General features: G+C 40.8%; 1 protein-coding gene across 3 annotated transcripts in view; it reads left to right on the plus strand.

Moving 5' to 3' along the window:
• The window catches only part of Dis3l2 (DIS3 like 3'-5' exoribonuclease 2), a 357,736-nt gene that overhangs the window by 40,291 nt on the left and 295,634 nt on the right, over positions 1 to 21,811 (plus strand). For all 3 annotated transcript variants that reach the window (XM_029476858.2, XM_021163217.2, XM_029476861.2), the window contains exons 2-4: positions 6,922 to 7,069; positions 7,597 to 7,754; positions 16,779 to 16,832. In XM_029476858.2, coding sequence (XP_029332718.1) covers positions 7,018 to 7,069; positions 7,597 to 7,754; positions 16,779 to 16,832 — 264 coding nt within the window. In that variant the 5' untranslated portion in view covers positions 6,922 to 7,017. The remainder of the gene's footprint in view (positions 1 to 6,921; positions 7,070 to 7,596; positions 7,755 to 16,778; positions 16,833 to 21,811) is intronic.

The raw sequence follows: 21,811 nt of genomic DNA on the forward strand, positions 1-21,811 counted from the left end.
TTAAAATTCAAACTATTTTATATGTTATATGTTTGGTGTGAACTGCATAGAATGATATTTTAATTTTTTTCTGAAAGTTTAAAAGATAGATATTTTTTTCTTTCAGTATTTGATAGAATTTACTAATGAAGCCTTCTCATCTTTTTTTGTTTGTTTTGTTTTTTGTAGAAGATTTAAAATTATCAACATAGTTTCTTTTTGTATACATAGATTTTCTATTTCTCCTTGAGTCAGTTTTAGTAATATGTATCTTTCTAGTAATCTCCCACTGCATATAAGTTTTCTAATTAGCACCTAGGTTATTTATTTATATTTTTATAACTTTTAATTTCCACAAGGTTTATAGGGATGCCTCTGTTTTATTCCTGTTCTATGGTCACCCTGTGGGAATAGAATGGAACTTCTCCTAAGTAACAAGTGGGGTATCTATCTATACTGAAAACACTCCACAGTCCACAAGAGGACTTGAGAGAGGAGATTCCTGATTCTGGAGAGTCAGCAGCAGCGGTGTATGCTGTCTTGAGTTCAGCTAAAGGGATGTGGTTTGGCTTTTGTAATACCTCAGGAGTCTGGGAGAAAGTTCCTGTGTGCTCCCTGGATTTGAGAAGGTCACCCTCTGTGGCCACACATGGATGTTCCTATAGCTTGTTCAGTTGTGGTTACAAAGGGGATAAAGGGAGATGAAGTTTAAAATAAAGTCAGTGGAATGAAGTTCTTTTACAGGCCTCAGTTTTGGAATGAACTAATTTTTCTTCAGTTTCCTTCTTCGGGTTAGACAATCTTGACTGGTATATGTTTAGATTTATTTAATTTCTTCTGTAAGCTATGTCTGCTATTGTGCTTCTGTAGTGAATTCTTCATTTCATTCTTCATGGTTTGTTGTATTTGCTAACCTGGAACTTCCATCTAATTCATTTAAAAGTAACTTATCTTTCTCTGTAAATATTCTGTCATTGTCACTATGCTTAAATAATGTTTTCTTTTGGCAGGTTTTTAATAGCTGCTTTGATGCCCTATCTGGGTAAATTGTAAACCCAGGATCCTTCAGAGATGGCTTTGGTTAAATCTGCACTCTCTTTCTCTCTAGTTTACTGGTTTACTTTCCTGATTCTTTGCATGCCTTTGATTTTTGTTGATAGCAGCCTGTTCTCTGGTCTCCTTTCTTCTCTTGAAGTTGGAGGTGGCTACTCTCTTCTCTCTCTCTCTCTCTCTCTCTCTCTCTCTCTCTCTCTCTCTCTCTCTCTCTCTCTCTCCCTCCTTCTTTTTCCTTTTGCAACTTGGCTGAGTTAATTCCTGAGTCTTTTTCTCCTGAAGTGTGAATATGCAGATGTTTGCTCTTCTACCCTGCCCCCAACCCCCAGCCTGATTTTGTAGTAATTATCTTGGTCAGCATGTATTAGTGGCTGCCATCCTTTGTAGGTGGTTCCCCTGAGGCTCTGGAGTACACTTCCAAGTTCTCATGGTTTGCTGGTCTGCACTGTGTATTCTTCCTGCATTTGTAAGGCTTCCTGCTCCTGCAGTGATGAGCAGCAACATGTGGCCTTTTCCTTCTGTCCTTCATGGTCTTGATCATCTTTATAGTTTTGTGTATGCACAGACTCTAGACCCCAGGAGAAACCTGGCCCTCTCCCTCATTATCCTTCTCTTTTTTTATGTTTTTCTCTTTCTACTCCCCTACTTTGTCCGTTACCTTCCTCCTACTCTCTTTTCCTTTTTTCTTTTCTAAAAGAGGGTCTCACTATGTTGACTTAGCTGAGCCCAACCTTCTCTGCCTCAGCCTCCCGAGTATTGGTATTGACTGTAGGCAAGCACTGCCATGCCACATTGGTGGCAAGCCTTGAGTCCTTGGACTTCAGGAATCTGCCATCACACTTTTTTTTTTTTTTTTTTAATTTTCTTTAGACCTGGTTTCATGTGGATCTGGCTGGGCTTGAACCTATGGTGTGGCTGAGGAGGACCTACCTTAAACTGATTCTTCTGCCTCTTCTTCCTGATGTGTGTTTTTAGTCAATATCTAGATATTTACATTATTTCAGTAGTTTTGTATGATTTTATTGTTGTTTTTATTCTGGGAGAATATTTGCCCAGTTCCTTCTTTGTCCATTTTGGTTTATTCTCTCTCCATACCTCCCTTCTCTGCCCCCAGCCCCATCCTGTCTTCTGTCATTTTAAACATACTTTATTTAAACTGAACTTCTCTGTATATGCTATGAAATAGGAAGCCAGTGGCTTTCTTTGTAAAGTGCTTAGTGCTGCGTGTTGACGAACCTGTATGTCTGTTACTGATTAGTAACAGAGTTGTTTCTTTGCTTTCAGGGAGCTCTGCTGTACTCTGCCTCCCTCCCCACCTTTATTACTGCATCAGTTTTGCTCTCCTTTATTTTTTCCAGGTCTTGGTTCCTGTCAGCTTCTCAGCTCCACAGAGTTCAGTTTGTCATTAAGATTCTGACTTTGCAGCTTTCTTCTCCTCGTTGCACAGCTCCATGAATTAATATGTCCTCGCTGCTCCTGATGGCTGAAACTAGGCCAAAATGAGGGAGAAGGCACGGAAATTCAGGCGTTCTCAGGCCCTTCAAGTGTGTCATTGGTACCCTGTAGGGTCTCACATTTTCAGGTTTTGGCCCTAGGTAACCTGATGTGTCCTGGCTCCCTTTCACCGCTCATATTTCCTACCAGTGTGTGTTTGTTGTAACTTGCCTACTGTTCCAGTAGACTGAATTTAATTCACAGCTTTGAGCCTCTCTTGTGCTTTATGCATTGTGCTAGGCTTAGAGAGTAGAGGGTCTCAAGATATCACTTCATGTGCTCATGAGCTGTCTTCAGATTTACTTTCTCAAGTGTAGTGCCTGTCCCCCCAATCCTTGCCATGCCTGCCTTTTGATGCCTTGTGCCATGTTGGCTGCTACTGCCTGTTCCTTCCTGGCCCTCTACCAGCTCTTAGGCTGCCGTGTCCATGGTGAGGGCCCCTTCTAGGTATTGGGCAGTGAGTCACTGTTTCTCATCTGGAAATTGTCCTGTTCTTTTAGTTCATCAGGGCAGTATCTAGGGTTTCTCCAGGGTCCATGAGCTGTCATGTGACAAGGAAGGCAAAGCCTTTAGTCATCTTTTCCTTAGTAACATGTACACTCAGTTTTTCCTTGCTGCTTTCTAGTGCTTTGGTGCTCATAGGTGAGTTTTTGACTCTAGTTGTCTGGCTTATTCTTACCAATTTTGTTGCCTAAATTCTGTGTTCTATTCCTGCTCTTTGGTGATTTTAAAAAATGTGGCTTCCCTGAATGACCCTGCTCCACTTGCTACTTTGCTGTTTGCTCACTTATCTGGTTATGTAAGAAATGGGTCTTCTCATTCCACGTTCTAGGCACTGTGGAAGTCACTGGGGTGCAGTGATGAACACACAAAATGTTTTTGTTTTTCTGAGGTAGAAATGTCAGGAATCCAGTTTCTGCAGCAAAGAAAAGTACAGATGCTGTTGATACTTGAATTGGGTCTCTGTATTTCATGTGCTTTAACTGGTAGTACCTCCATTTAATTTTGAATTCCTCACTGCATCATGATTGATATACAGGAGCCTGTCTTAGTGTTCTCTTGCTGTATGGAGACACCATGACCTTGGCAACTCGTATGGCAGAAAACATTTAAATGGGGGCTTGCTTAGAACTTCAGAGGCTTAAGTCAGTAAAATCATGGTGGGGAGCAGGTGGCCTATAGGCAGGTGCTGGAGCTAAATCTTGATCAGTAGGCAGAGAGGGAGAGGGGGAGGGGGAGGAGAGGGAGACAGAGAGGGAGGGGGAGAGGGAGGGGAAGGGAGGGGAGGAGAGGGAGAGGGAGAACAGGGAGAGGGAGGACAGGGAGAGGGTGGACAGGAAGAGGGAGAGGGCAGAGAGGGAGGAAAGGGAGAGGGAGGAGAGGGAGAGGGAAGAGAGGGAGATGGGGAGGGAGAGGGAGACAGAGACAGAGAGACAGAGACAAAGACAGAGACAGAGAGACAGAGACAAAGACAGAGACAGACAGACACTGGGCCTGGTATGGGTTTTTGAAATCTCAAAGCCCACCTCCAGTTGCACACTTTCACACTTTCTCCAATAAGCCCATACCTCTTCATCCTTCTAATCCTATCAAAGAGTTTTACTTCCTGTGTTCAAATATGTAAGCCTGTGGGGGCCATTCTCAGCCAAATCACAATGGAACCAATTCTCACTTCTGGCTCTTGTTTTCCATTAACAGTTTGCCGCAGCCTCTCATCCCACCCCAAGCTGCTGTTGTGCTCAGACTCACTATTTGGGAACCAGTTCTGATTATGAATTTTTCTTTGGAAACTTTCCTTGTTTTCTTATTACTTGACTCTGTTAGCTCTTTTCCTATGTCGTATTTTTATGGTTTTTTTTTTTTTTTTTTTGCTGTTGTTTGTTGTTATTATAGTTTCTACTTCTTCCTTTTTGCATTTGTAATGCTGCCCTAACTGGTTTATCAGTAGTGCTTGCTCAGACCTTGTCCAGGGCCACATGGCCGATATTGATGCTTCATGGGAATGCAAAGGTTACTTGATTATCCCTTATTTTACTGCCTTCTTTGCTGCAGTGGATGGACTCTTGCTATCCATTCTTGAACATGTTAGCTTGCATCTTTATCTAATAGCTAGGTGATGTCTCATTATAGATTATCTTTCACTCTTTCTAGTGTTTGTTGGATTATTGCACATGGACATGTAGTACCTCAAATAGAAGTCATCATTTTTTGAGCATTAGGCTAGCCATAACTCCCAGTCCCATAACTAGGAACCTACCCAGTTTCCATGTTTTAGGTCCTCCTGGTTGCCAGGGGAGTCAGCCAAACTGCAGAGGACCCATGTCAGAGGCTTCCTTTGTCAGTGTCCACTTGTATAGCTGCAGTCCTAGCCCTTCCTGTTGTCCTGAATCATTTGTTTCTCCACGAGGTGCAGGTGCTGGTCTCCATTCCATTCAGTTCTGACTCTGTGCCAGGAAGATTCTTCTTAAAACAACTTTGGTCTATTGTTCTCTCTGCTCACTCATGCTTCAGAAACTCCCCAGTGCCTTTGAAAAACCCGGCTTGTTTTCTAGACCTTCCAACTTGTTTTAATTTCCTTGCCACTGCCTTCTTCCATATAGGCAGGACTCTAGCCAAATGGAATTAATGTTGCAAGAATCTGCCTGTGTTTTTCTGTTTGCATCCTGATTTTTGTTTCCTTTTGCCAGAAGTATGCTTTCTTCACTTCTTAATGTCTTAGTTCTTTCTTAAAAACTTTCCCAAGGTTCTCTTAGATTTCCTGACCTGGACACAATCTTTCCTTCCCATATATAGTTATTCTTTGAAAACCATGATGCTAACATTTCCTGATGTATATTTCTATGACTGTATGACTTTTTAAATCTAATCTTTCTCTTTCATTTTGTACATATTTGTTAAAATAATGAGAAAATGAATACATGTCTGCATTAACCCTCAGGCAGCCCCGATTCCTCTCTTCTTTTCCTATCCATTTTTTTCCTATCCATTTTCTATTTCTATGATGATATCTCTGCATTTGGATTAACTTTATCTTATAGTCACTTTGTGTATTACCAAGTGGCCTGTTAACCTTTATCTTTGTTGTTCTCTTCTTTGCGTTAATAACAGTTTCAGTTTAAAGAAAACTTTGATCATTTGGTAAGCCTTGTATGAGGAAAATTTGAAAAATAGAAGATATGGTTCAAAATGACATCTTGATCCATTTTGTTGAGAAATGGTTGCCTAGTAGGATTTGGGAGTTTGTAAGTATAGATTTAACTCCAGGTCGGTGGCCAGTATTGAGAAGTACATGTTGTGGTTGTGTGTTTACTGTCCAGGTGGTGGCCAGGGTCCAACAGTAGGGTCACATATTGTTGGACTTTCTTTTTTTTTCTTTTGTTTGTTTGCTTATTTATTTGTTATTTGTAGCCTAAAATATTAAATGGTAATCCACGCTACCACTGGCATGGCACCAATGTCCTGAGAGACTGGTGGACCCCACCTGACCCCTCTCTTCCAAATTCTCATGGCTGGCTGGGGTGCCCTGTCAGCTTTTCTCTGGAACCCAGCTGAGTCAGGAAAACTGACTCAGGAAAACACCAATAAGGAAAACACCAATTCTTAGTTTAGAATCTACAGGTGACACAATCGTTGGGCACAGCAGCTAGCATCCTAATTTGTAAGCTATTCTAAGTTGTAAATCCTCGAGTAGCAGATCCAGGTGGATCCGCCACCTGAACTGGGGTCCTCCCCTACCTACGTTGTATCCTCCAAGATCTCTTCTGTCCAAAAGGGATTGTTGGACTTTCAAACCTATTCCATTACAGCTTTTAGAGTCTTCCATGCTATGCAGATTTGCCTACTTTCTTATTTTCTACTTCATTGCCCCATTAGTGGAAATTTTTAGTTGAAATGCTCCAAAGGAGCAATGTAGTGTATCTGTGAATGTGTAGACCTTGGATAAAAATGCAGCATAGATTGTATGACTACCCAGGAGAATGCCACATTGCCTTTGCTGTGTCTCAGTACTCAATTTCTTTTTTTTTATTTTTAATATTTTTTTATTACGTATTTTCCTCAATTACATTTCCAATGCTATCCCAAAAGTCCCCCATACCCTCCCCCCCCACTTCCCTACCCACCCATTCCCATTCTTTTGGCCCTGGCGGTCCCCTGTACTGGGGCATATAAAGTTTGCATGTCCAATGGGCCTCTCTTTCTAGTGATGGCCGACTAGGCCATCTTTTGATACATATGCAGCTAGAGTCAAGAGCTCCGGGGTACTGGTTAGTTCATAATGTTGTTCCACCTATAGGGTTGCAGATCCCTTTAGCTCCTTGGAGTACTCAATTCCTAAGGGGACAAAGGAAATTACAGGTAATTGCTCTCTAGTCACCAGTTTCTTTTTGATTTTAGCTCGTGACAACTGAGCTGCTGAAGGCAGGAAGAACTCTGAGCTGAATAGTAGTGGGTCCCTGAATCTGGAGAGAAGGCGCCACCTTGGAACCAGTCATGAACCATCCTGACTACAAGCTGAACCTTCGGTCTCCGGGGACCCCCAGAGGTACAGAAAAGAAAATGGAGCTTGCCTTGGCAACTGGAGACTTGAAATACAAATGGACTGGGTGTGGAGGTGGAGGGAATTCTTTGGATTGAAGGAGACTAATTATTTTAATGAACTATTAAATATTCTCCCATGTTATTTATTCTAGAATTAGGCATGCTCTTATGGTTTTAGTTGATTGTTGTACAGCCATTTTATTTCCTCCAAAAATGTGACACTTTTAATAATTCCTATTTTTAAAGGTTTGTATCTGCAAATAGCAAAGTATCCCAGACCCATTATTCAGATTTTCCTCCGTGCATACTGCAGCCAGCACTTAGGCTTCACCCTCTTCATTTATGCTGTCTTATGTGTTCTTTCCTTTTTGTGGCTGTTTGAAATCATCACTGGAAAGGTTCATTCATTTTCTCGCTGGCCGTTGGAGGTAACAAGAACAACAACAAAAGACAGTGACATCATAACACCTCCAGTTAAAAACATAGAGATGTGTAACTCAGAGAGAGTTGATTGCTGCCTCATGTTTCTAGGTGTGTCCTCGGTGGTTGGCCCGAATGCTGTTGGTGCTTCGCCAGGTGACAAAAAGTCAAAGAACAAGTCCATGCGAGGGAAGAAAAAGAGCATATTTGAAACCTACATGTCCAAGGAGGATGTTTCAGAAGGCTTGAAGAGAGGAACACTTATCCAGGTGCTTAAAGCTTACAGGCTATTTAACCCCTGAGTATGTGGAATGACAGCAGTCTTGTTTATTAAACTTTTCCCTGTTCTGTGCTGTGTGCTTTGACATGGTGCAGGGTTTGTGCTTCTTAGATCTATAGCATGTATAGGTGGTAAGTACCACTAGACTCTCATAGGCAAACCTTTGAGAGATGAGAAGAGAGAGCCTTTGTAGCTCATGTCAGTGTTGCCTAGGAATGTTGTATTGGGAGATACCTATATGAGCCATGCTGGGGATTGGTGCAGTTGAGCAAAAAAGTATAAGGAAATGAGCTTTCCAAGTGAAGTAGCCAGTTGAACTGTTAAGACTGAGTAGGTAGTGCGGTTATATTATGCCAATCACTGAATTGTTCAGTGTGCCTGAAGCATATGAATACTGAATGACTGGAAAAATGGGTAAAGTTGTAGAGGAAATAGTAAACAGTATTTATTGAATGCTTTGCAATTTGCATAATCTGTTCCCAGGCTATTCACTGGCGTGGCTGAACAGATGTTCTTTGAGCATCTATCTTTGAGCCAGGAATACTTCCTGTTAGGAGAGTGCTGTAGGGTGAACTTGTGAAACATTATGGGATAAGGCAGCATCGGTTTGCTCTGGTGTGACATCGAGGCAGCTAGTAGGTAACAAGGCAAGAGAAGAAAGCAGGAACATGCCTTCTTTGAATTAAGGGTCTTTCATAATTCTTGGGTAGAAATACTACTATGTTGTACCTGACTCAATTAAAATTATTAAGTGAGGGTTGGGGCTTTCAGTAAAGTGCTTACCACACAAGCATGAGAACCCAGATTGGATTTCCACTACTCACATAAAGGCTGGGCGGAATGGTGCAGGGAAGCAGAGAGAGGAGCTTTCCTGGGGCTTGCTAGCTACCTGCCTAGCTCGGCTTCACTAAAGACTCTGGTTTGAACACTCTGTGTTGACTGCTAGCCTCTACACCCATGTCTACATGTCTACACACATATAGAAACACAAGTATATAAATATGTACAATGCTGACTGAGTCCCACCTTCTCTCATTCTGAAAACTCAAGACTTAGTTGTGTTTTGGGTGGAAGATTCATCCAAACAACAGATATCAGCTTCTTTGGTTTTATCATCTTTTTATAGTTACCTGTGTCCATAGTACATGTAATTGATGTAGACTCTGGAGCACATCATTAATTTTTCACAAATCATTGGTCCTTTTGATTTAGAAATACCATTGGTTTTATTTCTCCTGGATGTCTCTGAGAAGTCTCTCTTAAGAGAATAGAAAGCATATTTGCTTGCTTCTCATGGTTTGGCATCTGTATACTTTACTTTACCTGCAAGTGTCTCGGCCTTCCTTGTTCCTATGTGAGGTCATTGTTGTCTCCTGACACCCCTTTCCAGTAATGTCCTATGTTCTCATTATCTTGGACTTCCCGATTTTCCCTCTAAAACCTGTGCTTGCTTGGTGTGGTAGCTTGTGTTGATAGTCCCAGTACTTGGGAGGCAAAAGCAGGTAGATTTTGGTGATTTTTGAGGCTAGCCCGATCTATCTAGTAAGTTTTATAGTGAGACCTTGTCTCACAAGACCAAAATCAAAACCACTACCACCAGCATCTTGTCGTAGGCAACAACAATAACCACCAAAAATGAAACTAAGTGTAGGACTCTGCTGGACTTTGCTCTTGCTGTCCTGGAGCTTGAGTTGTTTCCTCCCATCAAAGTGTAGCACTGCCTGTCCCTGAGCAGTCTGTACTTAAATGTCACCCTCACATTTTCTAAGCTCAGTTGGGTGTGACTGCCCTCTAGAAGTCAGCTTTGTTGTTTATATGGTAAATTCTTACCTTTGTTTGGCTTTTGTGTCCCCAATTTGATTTTTCACTTCCTTACTGCATGGCCACGCATACTGTACATGATAGTCTAGCTCTGGGGCTTGGCCAGTGCTCATTACTAAGCTTATGCTGAATAAGTATTTCTTTTGCTGGCTGAATAAAAATCAAGATACTGCCTTTTGAGGAAGAGTGAGGGGGAACTTCAATTGCTAGAACTTGAGAGAAAACCAGCTGTTACAGAAGCACACCTTTATGAGACGGACTGGTCGGACCGGTGTCCTGCGATAGTATTAGTTTTTGCTTCCTTTTAATTTTTCCATTTGAAGTGACTTTTTGCTGGCATTAACACAGAACAAAAGATCTGATCAATATAACAGCCCACATTCCCAGAAGTTTGTAAGTGATTCCTCCTGGCCTATGACATCATAAACCTCCACAGCCAGAGGCTCTCCTTCCCCTCTACCCCCCACATGTGAGAACAGTTGTTCTCTGCAGATGGGGTGAGGAATGGGTTCCAGATATGAGGTCACCATGAGAATATACAACATTGTAAATAAGATTTTCATAGGCAGAGAACCAGAGTACATCTGCTTTTGGATAAAAACTTTTTGTGTGTAGCTGTCTGGGTAAGGTAAAAAGCTAGACAAAAAGTGATATTTTAATGCCATTGAAGAAAATTAAACATATCAAATATACTTAGAAACATCTGTCAACTTTTGTGTTCAGATATAAGTATGTCATAACATAAGAGTATGCCCTCTTCTTCATCAAGAGAAAATTCTTATACTGAAAGATATTAGGGATCTTAAAAATTAGTAGAATAATACAGTATTAGTCAATGCCTTGACAAAAGTTTGAGATTTCATTATTTTGTAGGACAGAGGAGACCACAGTGGCTAAGGAAAGCTCTTTTCTGTCTTTGTAAATGAATTATTACTATTCAGCAATAAAATATAATTCAGGACATGTACTTTTCTTTTTTTTTGTTTTTTTTATAATTTTTTTTATTAGAGATATCTCTCAACTTTTTTTTCCTTCTTTTTTTAAAAATTTTTAATATTTTTTATTACATATTTTCCTCAATTACATTTCCAATGCTATCCCAAAAGTCCCCCATACCCCCCCCCCCCCCACTTCCCTACCCACCCATTCCCATTCTTTTGACCCTGGCATTCCCCTATATTGGGGCATATAAAGTTTGCAAGTCCAATGGGCCTCTCTTTCCAGTGATGGCCGACTAGGCCATCTTTCGATACATATGCAGCTAGAGACAAGAGCTCTGGGGTACTGGTTAGTTCATATTGTTGTTCCAACTATAGGGTTGCAGATCCCTTTAGCTCCTTGGGTACTTTCTCTAGCTCCTCCATTGGGAGCCCTGTGATACATCCAATAGCTGACTGTGAGCATCCACTTCTGTGTTTGCTAGGCCCCGGCATAGTCTCACAAGAGACAGCTATATTTGGGTCCTTTCAGCAAAATCTTGCTAGTGTATGCAATGGTGTCAGCGTTTGGAAGCTGATTATGGGATGGATCCCTGAATATGGCAGTCTCTAGATGGTCCATCCTTTCATCACAGCTCCAAACTTTGTCTCTGTAACTCCTTCCATGGGTGTTTTGTTCCCAATTCTAAGAAGGGGCATAGTGTCCACACTTTGGTGAAATAAAACCAATGGTGAACCAAGTTCTCACATCAGTGTGTCAGTACTCTATGCATAGGAGCCCTATTGGTTGGTTGTTATGGGAAGTGCTATGAGAGGTGAGACCCTGAAAGGAGGTTTAAGGGGATAACTAAGGGACATGGGCAAAGAGATGGTACAATTGGCTCCTTCAGAATCCAGATTATGCACTGACTACCAGAAGTCCAAAATAAGTCCTTAGAACTGCTGGAGACATGATGTCAGATTCCAGTTGTAATAGAATATTGGCAAGATGTTGTTTTTGACCTCTGAAAAGGCCTATTCTAGGACAGAGGGTATGATGGTCTCATCATTTCTAGGAATTTTGCTCTTTGCTAAAATTGAGCTCAGAGGGCTTGAGATTTGGTTCAGTGATAAGGAGCACTGGATGCTCTTCCAGAGGACCCAGGTTTAATTCCTAGCACACATATAGCAGCTCACAACAGTGTGTAACTCCAGTCCCAACGTATCTGCTCTCTTTTGACTTCTGAAAGCACTGTATGCACATGATGCACAGAAGTACAGGCAGAACACACACACACACGCACACGCACACACATATTGAGGTCAGCTTGGGTAAGTATTAAAGAACAGAACAGTAGAGGCGACATTATTATGGAATCCCTAAGAAGAGAGGTAGCATTCAGAGTTATGATACCAGGGACAAAGGGATAATGTCAACTTTGCAGATAATAGGTAACTAATGAACTGAAGAAACATTTTTGACAGCCTAGTGAATGTCGAGCATTTGGGAATGAGCACTAGAAAAGTCACTGGGGTGGTAGGCAAAAATAACTGTAATAATGAAGGAAATTGTAGGTCATTGTTCCAAGAGAAAGAGGAGAGAGAATAGAAGGAACCACTGCACATATTGGTTAGGGAAGTCTCTGTGAGATCATCCTGTAGGTGAGATCTAAAGAGCAAAAGTGAGCAGCTAATTTCAGCTTTGGAAAAGAATATAGGTAAAGAGATCAGCAAGCAGAAGAACAGCATGGAGAAGACTTGATGTTCTTGAGGATGAAAAGGAAGCAGTCTTTTGAGGCTTAATGGAGCAAAGGTGGAGTTAGGCAGTAGCCAAGTCCTTTAGGGACTTAGACTATATTAGAAACTTGGATTTTGCCAGGGACCAGCTTTTGCTTAGAAAGGGGTTCCTGAGAGAAGGGGTGTTTGAGAGTGGAAAAAAAAAACGACTCGAAGTCAATCTTGGGGTACAAGCTGGCAGCCTGTGTTATTTCCAAATCAATTCAGTCATTTACTCCAGGTTCCCTTTTGATTATCCCAGGAATCAGCATCCCATGACCACTTTCTCCCTTGATTCTTAGAAGACAGCAAGTACACCTTTTTTTAACATTGCAGAGGAATTCAGAGATCTGCCTGTCTTTGTAAGCACAAAGAAGAAATTTAACTGGGTGCAATCTCATCCTGAGATTACCATTCAGACCACGCCTGCACCTAAATTAGCTCTGTTCCAGGAATTTGCCTGCCTTTATATCTTTCTGACAAGCTGGGTTATAGTGTAACTGCCTCTGGGTTTTTTTTTTTTTTTTTTTTTTGTTGTTGTTCTGTGAATCATCCTCTTATATGATTCATAGTATGTCCTTATATTTTGCATAGTTGAAAAATTATGTTTTTGAACTCATGTTTTCAGAGTTCTTTCCCATAGCCTTAAGGGCTGTCTTGAAAGTCACAGCATTTACCTTTTTTTTTTTTTTTTTGCTAAGGACATAGACCTGCCCTTGACTCCTGGACTGTCTCTGGCTATCCAGGAGTCATCAACCTTGGCAGAGAAGACTTTCCCAGAAGGAGGAACAGAAAGTACAATATACAAATAAGTTTTACACCTAGCAACTGTCAGCACTCAGAGGCATAGACCCTGCTGACTCTGTCCCAGGGATGGGAAATCATGTCACACTGTCCCTTTCACATGGCCATGCAGGACTTGGCAGATATCATGCATAGAACAATGGCAAGTCATCAAAGGGTATTAAGTAGGTAGCACACAGTCCATTTCACATGTTAAAAATGTCTCTTTGGCTGTGGTGAAATGTGTAGACTTGAATGGAACCTGGACATCCACTTAGAAAGCCACCAAAATCCACTAGATAAGAAAATAGTGTGGGATGAAAAAAGGGCAGAGAGGTGCAGTGAGGAGGGAAGTGCATGCATGTGGAGCCTGAGTGGACACCATGCTAGTGTGACACCATGCTAGTGTGTGCATGTGGAGCCTGAGTGGATACCATGCTAGTGTGACACCATGCTAGTGTGTGCATGTGGAGCCTGAGTGGACACCATGCTAGTGCATGCATATGGACAGGGAGGTAAAAGGAGGAATAGGGGCTGTCCGTTAGCATCTGAGTGTATCAGGTGAAGACCTGATCTTGCTGTTGGTTAAGGTAAAGAAGACAGAATTAAAGCTGTGTGGATTTGGGAGGGTGTAAATGTATGAAGGGTCCTGGTGATGGCTATTAACACAGAGGTATTGGAGCCTGACTTTCCAGATTTACCTTCTCAGTGTCTCAGTCACCTTGTCTATATCAAAAGAAGAAAACAGTAGTAGTTAAGTCAAATTAGCTAGTTTAATTTAAATTAGTTCATTAGCTCTTAAAAGTACGCGGTCCATATTCTACACATATGAATGGTGTTTGAGATTGTTTTTAAGTACTGTCTAGCACATCTGTAATTCAATTGAGGTGGTTGTTGCCCTGTCTGCAGTTGTACATCTTAAGATTATTTTTCGAGAATATCTGGAGCCCGGAAGTGGTGGTGCACACCTTTAATCCCAGCACTTGGGAGACAGAGACAAGTGGATTTCTGAGTTTAAGCCAGTATGGTCTACAGAGTGAGTTCCAGGACAGCCAGGGCTACACAGAGAAACCCTGTCTCAAAAAAGAAAAGAAAAAATCCGGAAACATTTTTATGTGTGAAATTTCTTAGTTTTAAGTCTTTTCAAACATACTGTAAGCCAGCTAAAATGTATTTGTGATTGCCAAGTTAGACTAATTAGACCATTTGTGTGTTATTTTTCTGCAGTGCCATTCTGGTCTTTGAGTACAGGCTAGGAGAAGTCAGATAGTTGGGGGTCAGTTGAGAGGTAGGTTTTATTGATTATGTGTAGGAGGAGTGATTTGGTCATTGATGTGGATTCAAAGTCCCTATATGGGTATAGAAATTGGGATAAGGGAAGGCAGTGACACTCGAGCAAAACATTAGTGAATTAATGCTATAATCAGCAAGTTAGAAGGCACCTGTATCAAGTCTAGCAAGAACTAGGACATGAACTTCAAAGGGGTATTTGAGAATATAGGAACACACTAATTTTAAGTCTATTATTGGGAAACAGTCTTCACCATCCTTGAGATGTTCTCTTTGATAACACCCAAAGGAAGCAGTGACATTAGGGCAGGGCTAGGTTCTGATCTGGTAAGAAGTCACAGAAGTATTCAGAATGGGATGGGAAGTACAGGATCCTCATTGGTTAAACTCCAGGCCTGGAAAAGTTTGAAAACGAGGAAGTAAAGGGGATTGGGTGAGAAACACAAGCCTTGGCCTCCTCTGGGTGAGACTGACCCTCTGCAGGGTGAGTCTTTGAGCTGACAGGCTGTACTCTTGCCTTCTGTCAGGCTGCGGGGACATCTCTACTCTGCTGAGGACTCAGGAGGAGTTTCTTGGTTCTACATGTTATCTGTTCTCTCTGGGGTCTGTTCCTGACCAGTTCTTAAGTCAAATTTCCATATGCTAATCTGAAGCAAGGCTTCTTTCCCACCCTCTGTGCTTTTATTTGTTGGGAGGTTTGGGAGAGAGAATCATGAATCAAGAACTTTCTGGTCCTTTTCATATATTTTAAGTTGAGCCTAGATGCAGAACTGAACAATGTGTGTCTTTCCTGGGAGCCCAGCTTTGGCTTCTCGCAGTATTGTGCAATTAAAGGCACACTCAAACCAAGAGGCTAACCCTTTGCTGAACTAAAAGGGAGATGGTAGAAGAATAGTAATTAAAAAAAAAAAAAAAAAAAAAAAAAAAGCTTAGAAAAGGCTGTCCGGAATGAAATGCTTAAAAATACTGTTTAAATTTACTGAAGCACTTTCCCTCAAGGCTGTCTGTTATTCCCTATTGTAGCCTCCTCATCATACATAGTGCCTGTCAAGCTAGTGGTCAGGAAATATTTGTTGAGTGTATGAGTATTTAGAAAAAAATTTTAAGTGTTTCCCCTTTCCTTCAGGAAGAATCAGTTGCTTTAGAAAGTGAATTTGCTTCAGCACTCTTAACCAAGAAAGCCTGGGCAGCTTTGTCAGCTCTATCTCCTGACCCCTTTCTGTAACCAGTAGAGTTCTGGCCACATAGGGTCAAGCAAGTGCTGGACGCCTCACCTGCTTTACCTCTACTGCCCCCGTCCCCTTCCTTCACCTTTGATCTTTTCTTAGGACTGTGCTAGCTGAAAGTGCTGTAGCTGTAATCTCATAGCATCCCATACATTTTCTTTCTCAAGGACTAAGCTTAGTTATTATTCAGTACCCTATGTGGTCTGTTTGGGGCTTGATCATAATCAGTATCAAATATCAATACAAATGGCTAAGGACTGAGTGATCATTTGTGATAATCTAGTTGGTATGTTAAGATGTGTATCATGGCATGGAAATTTGTAATTTAAACACCTGTGAAAGAAAGAAATTATTTTCCATTTAATCTTATACCTTCACCTATCTTGTGAATTCTGTGCCTTTGAGTCATTCCTTTTAGTGGAAAGTGTTCTTTAAACACTTTCTCAAGTTATCCGTTGAGTTGTGTTGGTAGGAAAACAGCTTCTTCCCTGCACGTGTTCCAGTGGCCCGTGAGTGCAGCTGGACTCTGGGGGAGGTTATGACTGCCTGAAAAAGACCCACAGCACTGAGTGGCCGTTGAGGACTGCCCCCACCTTGCACGCCTGTACATAAATAGAAGTGGATCCTGACTTGGTGCTGGAGTCAATACGAAGTTGAAGGCCGACTGGGGGGCCTAGCTGTGGGAGCTAGCATTGACATTTGCATTAAGAGTTGTTGGGAACCATTTTGATTAACTCATTCGGTTCTGCAAAGGAGCCAGAGTAGAACATGCACGTCCAGCTCCTCGGGGCTAAGTATCCAGTTAGAAACCAGTTTGAAAACGGTCCCAGAAATGTGACATTGTGCAGAGGTCATGGAACTGACCTGGAGCAAAATAGGCTGCTAATATGAAGGAGGCATACTCTCCAGACAGCCTTGCTAGAGTCCAGGTTTAAGCTGAAGATGAGTAGTTGTCATGTCCTGCTCTGTGCCGAGGGCTGGTATTTCCTGCCTGTGTCCATCAGAGCAGGGCAGCAGTCTCAGCTGTCAGTGCTGGAACCTAGTTTTTCCTGTACCAGCCTTAATTAATTCTCATACATCTAACTTGTTTTCTGAATCGAATTGTTTAAGAACTTTTTAATCAGAGAATAACATACATAGGAAAAATAAATATCCAGCTAGTAGAATTTTCAAAGATTTTTATTTTGTTTTGTTTTAAAGGGTGTATTGAGAATCAACCCAAAGAAGTTTCATGAAGCCTTCATTCCTTCTCCGGTAAGTTTATTAACTTTATAATAAACTTAATGTCATATTGAATATTTTAGATGTACTCTGAACTTGAAATCATATACTTTGACTAAAAAGCAGAATAGTAAAACAAAATTGAGAATAGGCAAAGATTTGTTTCAAATTTAAATAAATAAAATTTGTTCACTACCCCTTCTGCCAGTCTTAAAATTGAATGCCAAATGAGAGGGATGACATTTGTTCTGAGGCTGCAGAAAGCAGCTGGACTTTCACAGACTACCCGCCAGCCCATGTAATTGGATGCTCTTGGTTTATAGCTTAAAAGGATTTATAGGTTTTTCCACTGATTTAAGTTAATCTTTCCTAAACAAATATGCTATCTACTTTCGTTCTACTGCATGAGCTAATCTGAACATTTGTCCAAAAATAATGTGTAATGCTTTTCTGTTGGTTTCTCACTTCACTTTTGTGCAGGTGATCAGCCTTTGGTCAAGGCACTTTAGTTTTTGTTTTTAGGCTGTTTCTTGTATTCATGACTTGTCTTAAGAGCTTCTCTCTGGTTAAAGTAGTCCTGCACTGATAAGTAGTTAGCGGCAGGTCTGTGCAGAGGGTTGTACCTGAGGCTGGAAGAGCAATAGTCTTGAGTTCCTGGCCTAACTTTCCCAGGATGTCGTCATGGAGAGCTACTTTTTTTTTTTTTTAACAGTGGAAGAGAAACATAGGGGTGAACTTCTGCTTAGAGAAGTATGACATATTTCATTAGCTACATGGCAAGTTTAATAACATTGCTGTGTTGTTCATAGGTGATTCTGTTATTACTGTTATTGTTACTACTGCTGCTACTGTTGCAGTGTCCTTATTCTCTTTTCTCAAGCTTTGCTCAGTTTCCTTTTCTCTTTTTCTCTCTCCCATCAGAAATCAAGGGCTCGCATTTACCTCAAGTTCAAGGCTTGGTGTTACAGTAGGGAAAAAACATCTTTGATGTTTTCACTCTGTTTTCTTTAAATCATAGTCTCTTCCTCAGACAAAACATATCTATATTCTGACTTGTAAAGTAACAACTTTGCGGTGGTATTTTACTTTGGGAACAGTTCTGTTAAGCAGTAGAGTGTGTAGAGTTTGTTTACATGTGGTTAGATTCTAGAGTTTGCTCATACTATGACGGTCACATGCAAGAAGGTGCCACGTGCCATCTTAGAATCAAGATTAGCTGTCTCAGTAGGTTCTGTATAACCAACATTTCTCACATTAGAAAGGTTGACTTTTTTTTTTTTTCGTAGCCTTCTAGTTGGAGGAGTTTAATTAAGTTTAATTAGGGAGTCCTCGTGTATGAGAAACAGTGATTTTTAAGCATGAGAATCTCACTTAATGGAGTAAGGAATTCATCGCGTGAGATATCTATGAACTGACCAGAGTTCAGACCTCTCATCTACTCTGTATGTTGGTGTTTGCCTCGCTGGCTGCAAGGATACAGGGGACTGTAGAAGTTTGAAAACTTTACTATAGCTTTTATTTTTCCTAAGCGTTGAGTCTTGAGTTCTTTGAAGGTAAATCCCTGTTAGGTTAGCACTTAACACATGTGAAGCCTAGAACTAAGGGACAGTTCCAAATATATAAGAGGTTATGAAGTGGGCTGGAGAGATGGCTCAGGAGTCAAGCCCTCATGCTGCTCTTGCAGAGGATAAAAGTTTGGATCCCAGCACCACACCAGGGCCTCACAGTACTGTAACGTTAGCTCCAAGGAGTCGGATTCCCTCTTCTGCTTTGGTGGATACCTACATGCATGATTAGTCACCTTTGCATACACATAAATAAAAATAGCATTAAAATAAATTTTATGACAAATATACCTCTTTGTACCCATGTTTGTTTACATATAGAATTCATATTCTGTGGAGCTTTGGGCTGACTGTTAACCTGTGTTCCAACACCTTTCTTTCTCAAGCTTGATTCTTGTCTTCTCTTGGTTCCTTTACATCTAACCAGGGCGTGAGCATATGCATATATGGCTATCTTACCCCACAGGTCTGAGTTCTATATCCGTGTTTCTTAGCAATACCATCCCTTAACTTGTGTGAAGTACAGAGTGCCACCTCGGTGCTTAGGCCAATTTCAGGGGAACACATTCTTTTGCCTCTTAGAATTTCTTGTCAGATGAGGAGGTGTACAGAGTCTAGTTAGGATCCTGCAAGTTAAATTCATATTCTTTGCTTTACAAATATTATGTTTATATGCTTGTCTGGTTTACTAACATTAGGAAGGAAAAAGCAAAACATCTGTGTTTCCAAGGTTTATATTTGTTTTTCTATTTGAAACTTTTTTCCTGTCATATTCTATTTAGAAAGTTTCAGATGGATGCAGTGTTAGGATGGTTTTCCTATAAAATATGTGTATGTTCTTTTATCTAGAACCTAATGGAATAGTCACATTCTCCCAGAAACTACTAATACTAAATTCACCCCTGGGAAGACTGGCAGTAAAGGCTGCTTATCAAGGCCCAATTGTAGGTGAATATACTCTAATTTTGGATGTTAGAATGGTACTGTATTCTTGTTTTGGGGCTCTTTTGGTCAGTTTCAATATTCAGAGGCATTGTAGAAAAGAATTGATAGAATTCAGTAGCATGAATTTCTGGCTAAGTATAGTTCATGTCCACATCAAGACCAAACTTGTGTGAATTGCAAAATGCCTACAGGTAGACTAGGAAGTGCAGTGTTGGGGCTTGAATGCTTACCTGTAAGACAGGAACGCGTAGGAAAAGAACCTATGGTCTGAGCACAGGAGATAGAAAGATTTTCTCATGTCTAATATGAAGAGTTGATAAAATACCCTCTGTTAGATTAGGTTTATTCTTTAAAAATGTTTACTGGGTGCTATTTGCCATGTGAAAATATCCACTAGGCCAGTGGGCTAAGTCCTCATCATCACGTGTGAAAGAATATTTTGTATTGAAGGAACTTGATTTGGAATTATTATAATTTCTATTGGTAGTAAGTAGATTTTTTTTTCCTTATGGCAGATTCTAAATGTATGGGATGTGTTACATACCTGCTAGTATCGTGGAATTCTTGGCAAAAATAAAATACAAAGTGAAAATTAAAACAAATAATTTTTTTCTTTCTTTTTTTTTTATTATGTATTTTCCTCAATTACATTTCCAATGCTATCCCAAAAGTCCCCCATACCCTCCCCCCCCTCTTCCCTACCCACCCATTCCCACTTTTTTGGCCCTGGCGTTCCCCTGTACTGGGGCATATAAAGTTTGTGTGTCCAATGGGCCTCTCTTTCCAGTGATGGCCGACTAGGCCATCTTTTGATACATATAAAGCTAAAGTCAAGAGCTCCTGGGTACTGGTTAGTTCATAATGTTGTTCCACCTATAGGGTTGCAGATCCCTTAAGCTCCTTGGGTACTTTCTCTAGCTCCTCCATTGGGAGCCCTGTGATCCATCTACTAGCTGACTGTGAGCATTCACTTCTGTGTTTGCTAGGCCCTGGCATAAAACAAATAATTTTTAAGTAAAGTAAGATAAATGATAATATTACAATATCTTTTTATCTTTTTTTAGTTGAGCTAAAGAAAAGGAATGGACAGCTTGTTATTATTATTTTTTTTTTTTTGTTCTGGATTATATTGGTCTATGAAGCTCTGTAATTTGTGTCTTGTCGTGGGAGGCATGCTTTATCCAGCTGTGGAATTTATTCCTGGTCCAAAAGGATCTATTATCTCACCAATAGAGGATACTCTGACCATTATGACATTCTTATATTATCTTCCTTCATTGTCTCTTTTTAAAGTTAGATGTGTCCACACTCCTTTTATTTTTCTATGGACGTTTACCATCCACTTCCTGTCTCCTTCCTCATTCTCAACTCTGCTATTCTTTCTAATGGATAAGGTGAGTCTTCCAGTGTCCAAGTGAAGAGTTGAATTGTGTAGCTTTAAAATCCAGTTAAGGGGGATAATATTGAACAGTTCCTAAGTTTAGGATCTTTTATTTTGCTTTCTAAGACAAGATTTCTCTACAAAGCCCTGGTTGTCCTGGAACTTGCTTTGTAGACCAGTCTGGCCTCTCAGAACTCAAGAGGTGTGCCTGCCTTTGCCCCAGAGTACAGGAATTAAAGGTTCCACCATCACCTGGCTTAAGTTTATTATCTTTAAAACGACAGACTTGGCTGTAGATAATAGGCTTCTGAGGGAATTGAAGAGTTGAGTAGTGATACATTAGCTAGGAGTTGTCTTAGATTCTACTCCTTCTCTCTTCTTGGTTCTTTAAGACAGCAATGCTAAAGTCTAGTCATCTAAGCTTTCTATTTCTGAGCCGCCAAAGGATGAGTACAGCTGCTGGTTGAGGAGACCTTGCATTGCTGATGTTTTGATACATGAGAATGGGTTAGGATGACCTCTGAGCAGCTCTCTTCATTGGAGGGCGGGCGGTTCATAAGACCAGGGTGCTTTAAATACATTGCAGAAAGCAACAGTTGGTGGTGATGTGTCACACTCGTGTGGTTCACGTTCTATTTACCAGTCATCTCTGTTTCTCTGAGAAGCTCATCACAGGGTCAAACTGCCTTACTTCTTTATGGCTAACACGGTAGCTGTTCCTTAGGGATGAGGGTGGGGTCAGATTTGGCAGAGTGTAGGCCACAGCTGCCAGTCATCACTAGACTGGAAATTGAATAGAAAATCTGTTTTAAAATATCTTGAATTTGTTTGTAGCTGGGAGGAGTTGGCGATTTAGAATGCCCATTTTAACTAACTAGAATTTTATTTGAATGTTAAATATTAACAGTATAGAGTATCTGTATTACAAATCAGTGACTTTCCAGACACTTTTGCTATATGACACTTTCCTGTAAGGAAAGCCAACAATTAACTTCTCTTTTATTCTCTGAAAAGGAACAGGATGACTTGGAAGACTAAAGAAGAGCACATGTTTGTTGAGACATTTTTCTCTTGGCCTCTGATCCCCCAAAACTTGTTTTTATCTAGCTATTTTTTGCATT

The sequence above is a fragment of the Mus caroli genome, unplaced genomic scaffold (genome assembly GCF_978045245.1).
Source record: "Mus caroli unplaced genomic scaffold, Mus_caroli_1 scaffold_1, whole genome shotgun sequence".
Lineage (NCBI taxonomy): Eukaryota > Metazoa > Chordata > Mammalia > Rodentia > Muridae > Mus > Mus caroli.